Consider the following 14,459-nt stretch of genomic DNA (forward strand, 5'->3'; position numbering starts at 1 on the left):
AACTACAGTAGTGCAGTAGAATCCTCATACATCAGGGTGCAAGTTGATCACAATTGGAGGATAGAAGAAAACTTCCCATTGGTATATTATCAAACAATTATGTCCACTATATTACACCTTGTTCTGCTGTATCCAGCAAGTGACTACTGTGTGAGACAGGATTCTGGTCTAGATGGACCATTAGGCTGTTCCAGATCAGCAATTCTCATGTTCTAGAAATTAAGCTTCCTCATCTCCCCTCCTTCCCCCCGTCACTTGAGATTAAGGACTTTTTTCCTCCTCTGAGATGAAGGACTCCACCATTCATTATGGGCTATCTTTAGCTGGCAGGACCAAGTGAGCAGGAGGGGCTGAAAAAATATGGTGCTTCAGAGTCTCCTGAGAATCATCAGACAAAAATAAGAGGCACAAAAAGGGAAAGGGCAAGTACAATAGCAATGTCCCCTAAGCAAGGTAAAATATGTATTCATGGGCTTCCACTTCTTATAAACTAGGAAACTTGCTTGGATTGTATTTTAATTAAATAATGTCCTCCAAAGTTACATATTTTTAAGCATTTGACTAAAAGCATGAATGATTCAGATCTTGCTTAGCATGAATGACAGACTTACAATGCACTGCCAGCACCCCTCCCTTTTACTCTCTAGCCAGCACAGACTCTCTAGCCAGCCCAGTTTCAGAAGATATCCAGCTTTTGAGTCTTTCAGCCTTAACAGTAATGAAAGGGAAGAAGTACATCAGGAAGAGAAGATCCTGCAAATGCCAAACACCAGCTATTATTGTTCCCTGGGGGTAGTTGGTGGAAAGGGAACAGCAGTACCCTTTGCTAGCTGGTGAAAAAGAATCTTCTCCTGGGGCCAAGTGACAGTGACATGGCATCCATTTATATTTTTCTTCAAATTTCTAATCTCTGTTTCTTGGAGATAGAGAGTGCTAAAAGGTTGTTTTCGTGCTACTAATCCACATCTATAGTCAAATACAAAATACAATGCATAAATCAGGGGAGGTTCTAACAGGTGTGTGTGTGCGCGCATGAACGTGTGAAAAATGATATGTACCTGGTGGCAGGGTACAGGGAGCTGACACTGGAGTTACCTGGACAGAGTCAAGAAGATGCCTTGGCTTCATTTATGCAAGTTGTTTTGCAGACATCGTGTCTCTAAGAGGACCGTTGATAACCAGGACCCTGGGAGAAGGTTACACATCTAAAAGATCATCAAGCAGGGTACAAATTATTCATAGTTCAACTGTCTGCTCTGGGTGCTAACTGAGATCTTGGTTAGCCATCTTTTCCTTAAATCTGAGACTTTCTTACAGAATTTTTTTTTGTAGATTACATTATGAGAAATCAGATTTTTTTTTTAAAAGAGTACTTAATTGATAGTTGTGTCTTTTTTTGCCATTTGGGGCCTGGTCCAGTATACTTTCACATATCAAACTCCAGTTGCAGTGTACATTTTGGTATGCAAGAAATGCAGGATTGGGGTGATCATAATCATTTCTTGACCCTTAGGTTTCTGGGGGAAGAGGGATGTAGGATGTTGTGATATTTTTCTCTACTTTCCAAATAAGTTTTGAAAATACAAACATGGATTTGCTAAGCTTTATTATCTAGATGTGTGTTTGCTTTTGGGAATTGGTATGGAGAGTGTTTGCTACATAATAGCCTCTCTCAAGACAGTGAGTAACAAATTCTAAATTTTCTGTGAGAAAGAAAGACAATGAATTTATCTGATATCATGAGACATTTTCTTGTATAAAATATATTTTCCTGTGAACTTTTACCTTTTTATTAAAAATAAAAAGTAATTGAGAAAAATCAGGTACAAATATTTTAGCTTACATACAGTTTTGGTATGGGTTTTAAATGAAATTTCATAAACAAATAAGTTATAATGATATATTGAAGTAAAACATGTTCTAATAAAAGAAACCCTGCATAATAACATTTTTATATTTATAAAACATATTTCACATCAAAGGATCTCAAAGTTCTTTAAAAATTCTGGGCCATATTTTGGCTGTGAGGAAATGAAAGGTGTGCAAATAGGCCCGTAGGAGTAGTCAACATAGAAGGGGGAAATGAACGTCAGTAGCACAAATCACATAGTTTGAAAAAGGTGCTGGGTAGGGAAGGGAGTGATTGAGGGACGGATGTCTATGTGGCATCATCTCCTGGCATATCTGTGGGAAACTATTTGCCACTTTAATGTTGACTGTCAGAACTAACTCCTGTGGGTTCCTGCGTTATGCTGTCAAACCCCCTTGGGTGAGGGAGTGGCCTTAACATGGGTGGGGAAGACATAGCAGCATACATCAAGATTTCCACATGGATTTTGCGATATCTACACATTTTGAAAACCATTCCCTTTGCTCCCATTTATCGTCCTGCAAAACTCACTTTCAGATTGCATGATGAATTAGGAATTTCATGAGATGAAACAAAGAGTTGACTGTGCAATCCCACCTCCACCCTGGGCTTCTTCCACAAGAGTTAAGTGATACAGACTTCTCTCTCTATCGAATTACTTAACTGAAGCCACTTCTCTGGTGGAGGACAGCAGTGAACTGGCACAGGACATACTTGTAGAGGATATAGAAATTTGCTTAAGGACACAGAGAATCCCTCCAGGATTGTTTAGGGACAAATGTTCAAGGGTGTTTCATACTAGCCTTCATTTGCCATTCACTAACTCTTGCAAGTTTCTCAGCTTATCACTTGCATGTGTTAGGACTTACATGTGGACAATAGATAATAATGTCTCAAAAATATGGGCAATTAAAAGTATGTGCAAGAATTTGTGAATGCACAAAGAGAGGCTGTATTTTGAAAATGTAACCCTTAATGTCCATGCAGAGTAGACAGAAGGGTTTTTTTAAGGTCTCATCTGAAAGACTCCAACATAATAAACGGCATGGAACTACTCAATTCATCTACCTTGGAAGGAAGAAGGACTGAGTCAGTCCTGCTGGGATTTGAACCTGTGGTTCCAGGGAGTCTAGTTATTCCAAATCTGTGGGTTAGACCACTAAACCTCAGGCCCTCTGGTGAATAGTTTGCATTATTTTTATAAGAATGCATGTGGCTAATGTAAAATTATTAGGGGAAGAACCACAAATTGCTATGTGAATACAGTAGTATAATTATTGCTTTTTGTTTGTATTTCTGGAATAGATTCATATAAAAACTTTAATTATGCTACAAGATGTAAAATGTGCCGAGGACAGTAACATAGTTCAATATATTTATTATTACATTAACTCAATGTATCTCCAGAGAAACGGATTTTCTGAGCATGAAACATTTTCCTGGAAGTTGAGCATTCGTGGCATATGTAAAAATGTGTAATGGAAATGCTTTTCCAAAATGTTCTTTGCTTATAAAAGAAAATCCCAGACAGATCTTCCCAAAATATAGAACCATCATTAATAGTGGTAGTTAGTGTAATCAGTATTTTAACACAGTGGTCTTTTTGTTAGGAACCGGTTGCATTACCAAACATGGTCTTCTTATCATCATCCTCATCTGCTATAGTAGACATTAAACATGTATAATTGTACAATAAAACAATGTTCTTAAAATTCTTTTGTGGTATCTGGGAAAGGTCAGATTGAACTGTAAGAAAGCAAATGAATAAGATTTCATAAATATAATTTATCATTGAGAGTTTTCCTTTATTTCTTTGTATTAAATAAGCATGCATGCATGCGCATGCTACTGTGGAACTAGAGCTAATATTTTGTAAGAAATAAGGATCAAATTAAATTCCATTCCAATAACACCCCTGAACTGAGCTGTAGCAAGATGAATGTGGGGGTGTGGGGGGGGGGGTAGAGAGATCTTCAAAAATCATGAATGAGATATAAAATTGAAGCATATTACTAAATCCTTCATCACAAGAGGCAGATGGTTTAATACAGCCTTTGTATTAATCAAAAAAACCTAATCGTAGAAACTCTGTCCCAATGAGTGAGGCTTGGCAGGTCAATGAACACATTGTGCTTGCAGAATGTCTGCAGAGCTTCTGCTGAGGCTCTCACATTTCTCTTTCAAGGGCTTTGGTGCGGTTAGGAGAAGGGAATAAGCAACGTGCAAAAGTATGTGTGTGTTTAGATGTCTTTAAATGGATAAATAGGTGGAGGAATATATGTATGTGTCCTTGTCTGTGGTGGAGATGATGGTAGTAGCCTGACGACACCAAGTTAATTACTCTTTTTCCTGTTTGCCTCACAGGATGTGACATGTGTGCTGATAACCGCAATGGTGAGTGCCCCATGCATGGGCCACTTCACTCTCTGCGCCGCCTAGTGGGCACTAGTAGTGCTGCAGCCGCAGCACCTCCACCTGAGATCCCTGAATGGCTCAGGGACCTCCCCCGGGAAGTGTGTCTATGTACCAGTACTGTACCTGGTCTGGCCTATGGCATCTGCGCTGCGCAGAGGATCCAGCAGGGCACCTGGATTGGGCCTTTCCAGGGAGTTGTCCTTCTGCCAGAGAAGGTTCAAACGGGAGCCATCAGGAACACGCAGCACCTCTGGGAAGTAAGTCATCTTCTTTCTATTCCTGATAGAAGTTTGATTTTCTCAAAGTCTATATCAAGTGTCATTGTATGTAGGACATACAGTTTAGTTCCTTTGTACATAATGGCTAGATTGATCTGACCCCAAAGCCTCCACAATGGATTTAAATGTGTAATCAGTAATATATGCCTGAAAGACTTGCCTACACTTTCTACAACTGAGGGTACCATTGGCAAACTAATAGGAACCTTAGAACTGCACCTAGTTTGCTACACAGATTGCTGCACATTCTCGTATCTTTAATATGGAGATATGGTTTGAGGAGGGCATAGTCCCAACATACAGTGCTTCTTTCATCTTTAGCCAAGTGGCTGCAGCCCAGGGAGATGACTGGTGCCAATATGTGTTGCTCCATCTTGATTTGAATGGAGGGCACTCAGTTTGAGATGGCACATTGCATGCTCAGACCAGTCATCTTTGTGGCCTGGAAATGTGATGGGACTCATAGTTCCTGTTTGTTACACTCCCATGTTAAAGATGAGGGTATTCACCAACACTTAGAACTCTGGGCCACATTTGGCTAGTGTGCTTAGTTTTGACCATCCCTCCTGTGGTACTGTAGGCAGCATCCTTGCTTAGAATCCAGGTTTAGTTTTTTGTTTGGCAATTCCTTCTTAGTAGCTATCCTCTTGAAAGGAGTAATGCAATGCTATTTGGCAGTAGACACTGACGATCAGTGTAAAGGCATTTTAGGATTTGGAAGCTTGATGTAGTTCGGATGAATGTTGGCTGTAGATTCCAGGTTGGTTTAAGAAATCAAAATCTATATTGCACTTGGTCTTACAGGCGCTTCCCCAGTCACTATTCTACTATAACTCGGGGTTTGCCAGCGCAGCACCATTTGAGGAATCCCTATTTTCAGAAGTTTAACATTGAGCTGTACAAATGATCTTCAAGTTGAAAGCTAGCATCTGTATTATGCTAGCCAGGAAGCTATAATTTGATTGTGTCGAGCAGTTTTGCATTTTGGTAAGTTAGTTTAAGAAAAAGAAAAGAAAACAAAGTGTGCTGATTTTAGACAGAGCTTTAACAATAAACAGCTAACAAAGGTATCCTCTTCCCTCCCTCATCATGTCCCAGTATTTATTAAATTAAGTGTCTATTATAAAAAGAGGAATGGCATTCTGACCTCCCTATCCTTTTGCCACTCATTTCTCCTTAATTCATAACATACTTTCTGGGGTATTTTTGTCCCTTGAATTTTAAAAACAGTTTTGTTTTGTGCTGGAAAATGTCAGGCCTGATTCTGTAAGTCCTCTGTGGAAAGAACTCCCACTGCAATCAAGGGGAGTGACATCTGCGGAGAGTTGGTAGGATTGTGTCAATCGTCCAGAAGAGGAGGAAGTATTTGTGAAATCAGTGGCTCCAACCCTGCACCTAAACAAGCAAAATCATCATTGTTAACTTGCTGAGATAGTGCAGTTAGAGAAGTGTTTTCTAGTTAGGGACCTGATCCAAAGCCCACTGAAGAGAATGTGAGTCTTTCCATTGACTTCAGTGAGTGTTGCATTAATCTCCAAGTGTATTTATAACTGTCATTAGGATTTTTACTAGATGTTTGGTGTTATGAATTCAAACATGCAAATGTGTACTGTATTCATTCACAGCAGACCTGTAAGCTCTTTGAGTCAGGGCCGTCATTTGTTATGTGTTTGTACAGCAACTAGCAGCACTATCATAGATGACTTGAGTTCCTGAATGCTACCACAATACAAATAAATAATAATATACCTAAGGCCCTTTTCTACCATTCTTACAAAGCCTGCCATTGAGGCCAGTGAGAGTTTCACATAAAGGCTGAAAGATCAACCCCAACAAGTTTCAAAATGCATTGGGTGAAATTCTGACCTTATTGAAGTCAATGGGAGTTTTCCCAATGACTTCAGTGGGGTCAGAATTTCACCTATTTTTCATATTGGGCCAGATCCTGTTTCAGTTGAAGTAAATTGCAAAACTCCTATTGACTTTTATGGGAGCACATTTAGGCACATTATTCATACTCATTTATAGAGCATACACTGTATTATTGCAACAGGACTTGATACTATTTCTGACATGGTGTTTGTGGTTTATATTGTCTTAAATTGAAGAATATGAAATAATAAAATTTAGGGGGTCAGCTTTTCAACTTCTGTTAATCATCACAGTTCAAATGAAGTCACTAGAGTTAAGATATTTTACACAGTTGAGATGTCAGCCCTATATATTTACATAATTAATTTTTTCCCAATACTTTGATTCATTAGTTAGACTCTGGTCACTTTTTATGTAAGTAAAGTTTTAAATATTGACAACTTTTTTCAAGGTGACCATTTTTTAGCCTATTTCAAGTTCACTTAAATATAGTGGTTTTGAAAGGTCAACTGAAATGTGCATGTTACTTGTGTCCTCTGATAGAGACACTGACAAGAGACAGTGTGGGGAGGGAAACAGAGAGGAAATGGAAAAATATTTAGTGAAAACCAGAGAGCAATGGGAGGCGTAGGGAGGGGAGAGTAGAGAGCACAACAGAAAAAAAGGTTAATGAAAAAATAAAAACTGTACCGATGTAAATCCAAAATACTGTCCAGTTATGAGTGTCACCTGAGCTTTGTGCTGGTTTGTTCTTCTATCCCAAGCAATTTGTGCAGGCTTCCTTTATGGCAGAAAAATGGTGAGTGTGCGCGCACGTTAGTGTGTGTGCGTGCGTGTGTGTTTTGACAAATCTTGGAAAGAAAAATAGGTTGGCGCGGGGAGACTTATGAACTCAGACTATTTCTGCAAACTCAAAAAGAAAATCCAAGGATCACAAAACCTCCAAGTTTTGGCCATTCTTTGTTTATTTTGACCCTCAAAATGGTAGTTTTAATTTTCTGAATACTGATGTTTACTAAAGAGCAAATATAGCAAAGGAAGGAGACTAGGAGGAGATTGCAGTTTTACAAAGTGATTTCTGTGAATAAATGAAGAAATATAATGTGTTTGAATAATCTATATACTTTTAGTATATCTCATATAATGCAGATAAAATCAAATAATAAAAATTAAAGGATCATCATTGTCCTTTTATAAAATCATGGCTGTAGTTAATTCCCTTCCATCTCCCTTTTAAAATCAGATTCAAATGTAAAAGTGACTACAGATGAGTATTCAGTATTAAAGTCCTGACGGATCTTAGTGAGGTAAATATCTTTTTTTTTTCAGTACTCTAAATAGATTTCTAATATTTTTTTCTCCTTTGCATTGCAAAGTTAAGTTGATGGATTTTTGTTTCACTTTACAGCTCTTTATTGTTTTCAGTGTGTGCTAAATAAACTGAAGAGCTATTCCAAAAACAATTAAGCATAGATACAGATTTGGTGCTTTTTTATTTCCTTTGCTGTGGCAAACATCAGAATTATTGCATTTGACTTATGGTTCAAAACTATGGAAATATTTTTTGGTCTGTCTGCATGAGTGCTCCCACAATGCAGTCAGTGTTTGCTTTATATGTAATCCATATAGCTCAATGTACAGCAATTCAGAGTAAATTAAATACCATTCCATTACCTCACAACATGTCTTGACACCTAGGGGTGTTCATTGGAAATTATAGAGTTCTTTAGCAATTAGTCAAGATAATTTTTTATAGCCTACAGTAAGATCAGATCTTCAGAAAGCCAAAAATATTAGTCATTTTGGTTGTGGTTGTTTCTCTTCCCTGTCCACATTCTCTTCCCCCTTGCCCCCCTCCTGCCCTTTGGCCCACTTCAATCTAGATACAATAAACTCTGATTTGTTTAAAAGGAAAACAGTACTGGGTGTATTAAGTAAACATTCTCTTTGGTAATACAGGCATTTATTCCAACAGTACTTGATAACTTTTCTGATCTTTTTTTTTTTCATTTTGAAGTAATGGGGAAAATCCTCTTCTGATGTTATTGAAAAGAAAACAGAGACTTTCTCAGCAATTAGGTCTTATTGATGAGAATGAGATAATTTTCCCTTAATGTGTTTTCTAATAAAGAAGTGAAAAGGCACACTTGATTCTAACATATATGAAAACATTATCTCAGTTATTAATGTGTCCTTATTCCCTAGAGATAAATTAATCTAGTTGCACATGGTTTCCCCTTTCTGTTTAACATCAGAATTTAATAAGACTAGACTTAAGGAATGCATACGGGATACACTTAAAATTCTATTGGAATAAAATACAGAAGTTTTAGGAGTTAAAGTTTTTCAGACTCCATAAATCCGAGAAAGAACTGTATGATAAATGGATCTCTTCCTCAAAAATATTTAATAGAAGAACCATTTTGATCACTTAGCTGAAGCAAAGTTTTACTGCAATTGCAGAGATAGCTATATTGAAGGATTGAATCTCATAGTTGCCTTTTCCTCTTTATACTGGTAACATTTTGCCTTTGTCAGTGTTATATGTTGGAAATCAGTTAAATAATTGTTCTTGAGATATTCAAGGGTATATCAACTATATTGTTACACTTCATTGTGGTTTGATTTTATGTCATAATTTTAGATGTAGTTTAAAATTTTTCTTGTATGTGTAGATCTTACCTTTTATATATATTTTTTATTTAAAGAGGTGAATAAAAATACACACATAAAATGAGATTTATTAATAATTGCAAAATGCTAATTCTGTTTTGCCCTAAAGATCGACGGCATTAATTGGCACTAGTATAAGGACAAATCCTCCTGTCCTTTCAATGTGGTACCATTGTGGGTATTGTGCTCCCTTTGAAGTCAATGAGAATTTTGCCATGGACTTCAGTGAGAGCAAGATAAGGAAGTATAATGAGACATACATTAGCCAGACCCCATACTGTACACATTTGTATGTATTCATCTATAGAAAGAACTATTACCTTTAAATTAAGAACTCATTCAAATTATAGTGATACATATGCATTCATGTTCTCAAAGTCATAGTTTTGGCCTAAATTAGCCTGATACAGCAAAAGCACTAGGGGATAGAATTATGCCATAGTTCTATTAAAGTGAAAATTATGTTTCTCAGCAATCCATCATCTGATATTCTAGAGGGCTTGTCAGCTCTGTTTCAAATATGTCATGTTCATGAAATGCAAATAATTTTGCCCTCAAAATAAACCTTAGTAATGTTACTATGATGTCTTAAATTATGCAGAGTAACAGCTGGTGCTGCTGTTTTTGTCTTGCCTCATATGATTGTAAGATGTCTTTTTTTTTAAAGGTAAACTGTGTTTTTATCATATATATATAAAAACCATCTTCTGTGTATTGGAAATATTGCAAGTATTGTGTTCAGTAACTCAGCTAGCTAGAAGTTCAGTAAGATCATATTCAGGGTCACAGCATATTTAATTTATGATAATTGCACTAAGCTGCTATAAAGCAGCTTGTTCCAGTCAGTTTTTCATGATCATTTACTATCCTATTTCTTCCAGTATCTTTAGTAATTTATAGATTCCTTACTGAAGAGTTTAAATCCAAAACTATATCTGAAATTACTTTGATTTCAAATATAAAAGCTTATCTTAGCTTATGTTTAACATAGTTTCCTTTAATCAGACAATTAAATTTAGCCCATTTGATGTTTCTCATTAGGATCATCTTACCTGTTTGTTATGAGTCATTCATACCTCTGTCTTCAATGTATTTATTTGATTGATATACTGTATTTATTATATCTCTAGGCACACAAATCTAAAAACACATATAGCAAAAAAGTAATTTAACTTGCGGTAGGTCCCAATCCTGCTCCTACTGAAGAGAATGTGAGCTTTGCAAAACCCTTGAATAGCAGTCAAGCACATATCAGTTATGCACATGTCCTCCATATTTGGACAAAATCTAGTTTTTTAAGGCGTACAAGTACTCCTAATTTATGGTACCATTAACTGTGAATTATTTCTATTGACTTCTGATTAAATGTGAATAAAGATACCCTAAATATATTGTATACCTGATACCAATAATATATTGGTGATAGGTTTCAGAGTAACAGCCGTGTTAGTCTGTATTGAGCTGTAGCTCACGAAAGCTCATGCTCAAATAAATTGGTTAGTCTCTAAGGTGCCACAAGTACTCCTTTTCTTTTTGCATATTGGTGATAGATACCATTAAAAAATCCATTGTGCCTAAATGCAGAACAAATTTTTCAGTATGGAAAAGATGTTCAGTATTTCACAGAATTATTCTGATCACTTCTTTATACCCTTTATCCTCTCATATTTCATGACATCAGATGTGTATTGACAAAAAATACAGACTCTTGAATAAGTACTTAACATAAAAGCTGGAAAATCCAGTCTAACATACACTTTCCATCTAAGCATTTGCCACCTTTTTCAGATAAGTTACAGAATTCCATTATCCAAATTGTTACACATGTGTGACAGAGGTTGACCTTTAGTCATGTCAATCCTTTTTGTGTAGGCCTCAGGCTCCAGCCTAATGGCTCAAAGCCTGATTTACTCACTGTAATAAGGGCAGGAGGTCGAGCAATTGTCAGCCTGCCTGCTCGTACTCTTCTCAGAGCCTGGTTGAAGGCTGTTAACACAAAGCTTTTCAAAGTGAATTTACAACCTCCACCACTGACAGAGGCCAATCAGTACACCATAAATGTCAGGTTAGTGAGATTGAGCAGTAAGTAAAGTACTGACAGCACACTATTGGCTGAAATCAATTGCTCAAGGTTTAACTGAAAATAGCCATCTATGTATAAGTACATTTGTGGAACCAAGTTAAGTATGCAGAACAAGTTTCAGGTGGATTTCATAGCGTTACCTGTTAATAATAGCACATGGCACTGGGCTTTGCATTTGTGCAGTTTTAGTATTAACATTGCTTGTGCTTATATGATTCGTGATCAGAAAGTTTGTGCACTGGAGCTGGTCCTTAGTTACAGAAATGAGGTAGCATGTTAAACTGTATGGGAAAAAGAAAAGCAAAATGTCAGTACAAGGAAAACTAGGGGCATTTTAATGATACTGATTCATTAAAGATTAAAAAATTTCAACTTTAAGTGATTCATGAAAATTCCAAAACTTTCCGCAAAGGCTCATTCACAAGGAAACTGTGGCTTTTTTTATTGTTCCTGTTGTTCTGTAATGCAAAACTATAGTAGAAGTCACTAATGAGTGATTGTGTCCTGATGGTCTGAATATCCATGAGATGTAGTTACCTACAAGACTGAATGTTTTTATCATTTTGTGTAATGACAGTTTCGACAACAATTCATTCAGCTCTGAAGGCATCAGCATTAAAATGTAAGAATCCATTAAAATGCTGTATGCAAGGATTTATAAATTAGGCAATTTCCTTGATTATTGCAATCATTTACAAAATTGATTGTCCCAGTGTGGTATAGGCAGGTTGCAGCAATGAGCATTGACAACAGGCATGTCCTCTAATATCTATAGTCATTGTTCACTAAAATAGGACGCCTCTCTACTATGAGATTGTTTTCCATCTCAAGGTCAATTATGCATTGAAATAAGGCTACTAACCTATAAGACCACACATCTTTAAAGGAGACCCACATAAGACGGCATGCTATTTATAGGCTGCAATGATAGCGAGAAAGCTTTTTTTCCCCTTTCACACGTAATTTGTTTGCTGCTGATCTAGACGTTCATTGGAGTCTATAGTACATATTCTCTGTGTGATCCATTATTGAAAGGTAAATAATTTTTGCAAATTGCAGCTGTATATATTTATTTGATTGAAGATATAAAAGTCAATAATGTGTTTTATTTGTTGCTTCTTAAAGTTCTAATTAACCAATAGATATACTGTACAGTAACTTGATTGGGTCAATTATTTCTAGAAGACATAATAAAGACATTATGTCACAATGAGAGTACACCCTTGAAGTAAGTTTTCCTATACCAGAACAAATACAATAAATCTACTAAGTGTTTAACCATTAACCACAAAAACCATAATGTTCTCTGTATGTGTGAAAAATCAGAAATATACCTGATAAAAATATCTGGACACTGTCACCTTAACAGACATTATTTCACATTATTGTTGAAAAATGTAGATTATGTTCAGGCAAACATAGTTGGTAACAAAGTAGCTCGTGTCAGGCCACATGCTGATTGTGGTCATATAGGGTCAAATCCTGCAGTCCTTAGTCAATTCTTGCTTAGGCAAAACTCTCATTGGTGCCTTAGTAAGGTTTTCAAGACAGAGTGAATACCATACAGCAGTGTTTTACTCACTGTTTTAAAATCAGCATTTTTCCAAGATAAGAAGCCAGCATTTTCTCTGAGAAGCACTACAGAACCTCTAGGTTGTATCTCAGTGTACACCCAGCACTGGTTTGATAAGATTAGGACAAAATTACCTTAAAAGCACCCTGATTATGGATACGCTGTAGCTTGACCTAAGGCCAACATTTTAGTTTGGAAAAAAGACTGTATTTTCAGTGGCTGCATAATAATACATTGTGTTTAATTAGATAAACATCTGCATCAAAAATACATTTTCCTCTTTTTAGTGTTTTGTAAAAATCTATAACACATTTGTTTCTGGTGTGTATTACATTGCATATTTATTACACAGATTTTGCAAAATGGGCACATAACAGGCAATACTTTAACTGTAATTCAGCTAGGTGTTACTAGTGTAGAGCATATCTATCTATCTATCTATCAAGTATGTGTGCGTGTGCGTATGTGTGTGTGTGTGTGTATATATATATATATATATATATATGGGTGTCTCAACAGTTTTGGTTTCAGTTATGCAACTGTAAAGCAGAGCTGAGTCAGTCTATCAGGCATTAATTGTCATGGAGACTTTACTATATCAACAGAAGAAATTTGAGACCACTATTTATTATACTGTATATTTATTATAAAGCAATGAAATTGGGAAATAAAATAATGCTTATTCAAATTAAAAATCTTTTAAAACAAACTAATAACAGTATTGAAATTTATTTTATGTAAAATAAATAAATATAGGGTTAAATATATTCAGCCAATCTAATGTACTGATTAAGTCAAAATCCTTGAATGATTTTTAATTTGATTATATATATAATTTTTTATTTTCTGCCTGCAGTTATGTCAGAGGGTCATTTGTGGAGATGAGGATATTAATGTTTGTTGGTGTTGCCACAAAGATTTTTAGAGCAATATGGTTTCGTAGCAGATATTCCTTCATAGGGCACCATTATGTCTGGCAGTCTTAAAAGTGGAGTCTTTCATTTGCTATTTTTTAAAAATGTCTTTTTTATATATGCCTGAGGTTTCTGTTGGTTTTAGATTGGCTTCAATTATGTCCCCATGACTCTGTCCTTCTATTACTCCCATGGGAGAAGTGTATATGTGGCAGATATGCATATTTGATTATTTAGGAATAAATTATTGGGGCTCAGGCACATTTCTTGCTTGCATGATTGGTTGCTGATAAAGTCATTCCCTGACTGGGAGATGCCAAGTCTTGTTTGCATCACAAAGATCTGTTTGGATGACTCTGCTGGCCTCGTGTTGGTTCATCTTCTCATGGTCAGCATGAGAACAGAAAGAGTAAGGTAAACAAGCTGACTATGCTTGTTCAATTCTCTGATGCCAGGTTAGGAAATACCCAGTATATGTTACACATGAGTTTCAGGATTTTGGAATTCTGGTCACCTGCTACTTATCAAACTTCCTTTATTAGTTCTGAGTTGGGGGTGAAATTGGCATCCTCTAGACTTGTTCTAGGTGAATTCAGTGCCCATAAGGCTAATGGACCAAATTTACTGTTGACCTCAGTGTTGCAGCTCCATTGAAGCCAAAGGAGCTATGGTTGTTTACACCAGTGGTGAATTTGGATTCTTGAATGTACAGCTTCTGTAGTAAACACAGGATACCCTGGGTGGTTTATTACTCAAATCACACCAGTTGGCATACTGATTC

General features: G+C 36.4%; 1 protein-coding gene across 3 annotated transcripts in view; it reads left to right on the forward strand.

Annotated features, from left to right (window-relative positions):
• PRDM6 (PR/SET domain 6) overlaps nt 1-14,459 on the forward strand; it is a 94,993-nt gene that overhangs the window by 8,793 nt on the left and 71,741 nt on the right. For all 3 annotated transcript variants that reach the window (XM_084629446.1, XM_084629447.1, XM_084629448.1), the window contains exon 3: nt 4,235-4,542. In XM_084629446.1, the coding sequence (XP_084485572.1) occupies nt 4,235-4,542 (308 nt within the window). The remainder of the gene's footprint in view (nt 1-4,234; nt 4,543-14,459) is intronic.

The sequence above is a fragment of the Lepidochelys olivacea genome (genome assembly GCF_965140295.1).
Source record: "Lepidochelys olivacea isolate rLepOli2 genome assembly, chromosome: 5".
Lineage (NCBI taxonomy): Eukaryota > Metazoa > Chordata > Testudines > Cheloniidae > Lepidochelys > Lepidochelys olivacea.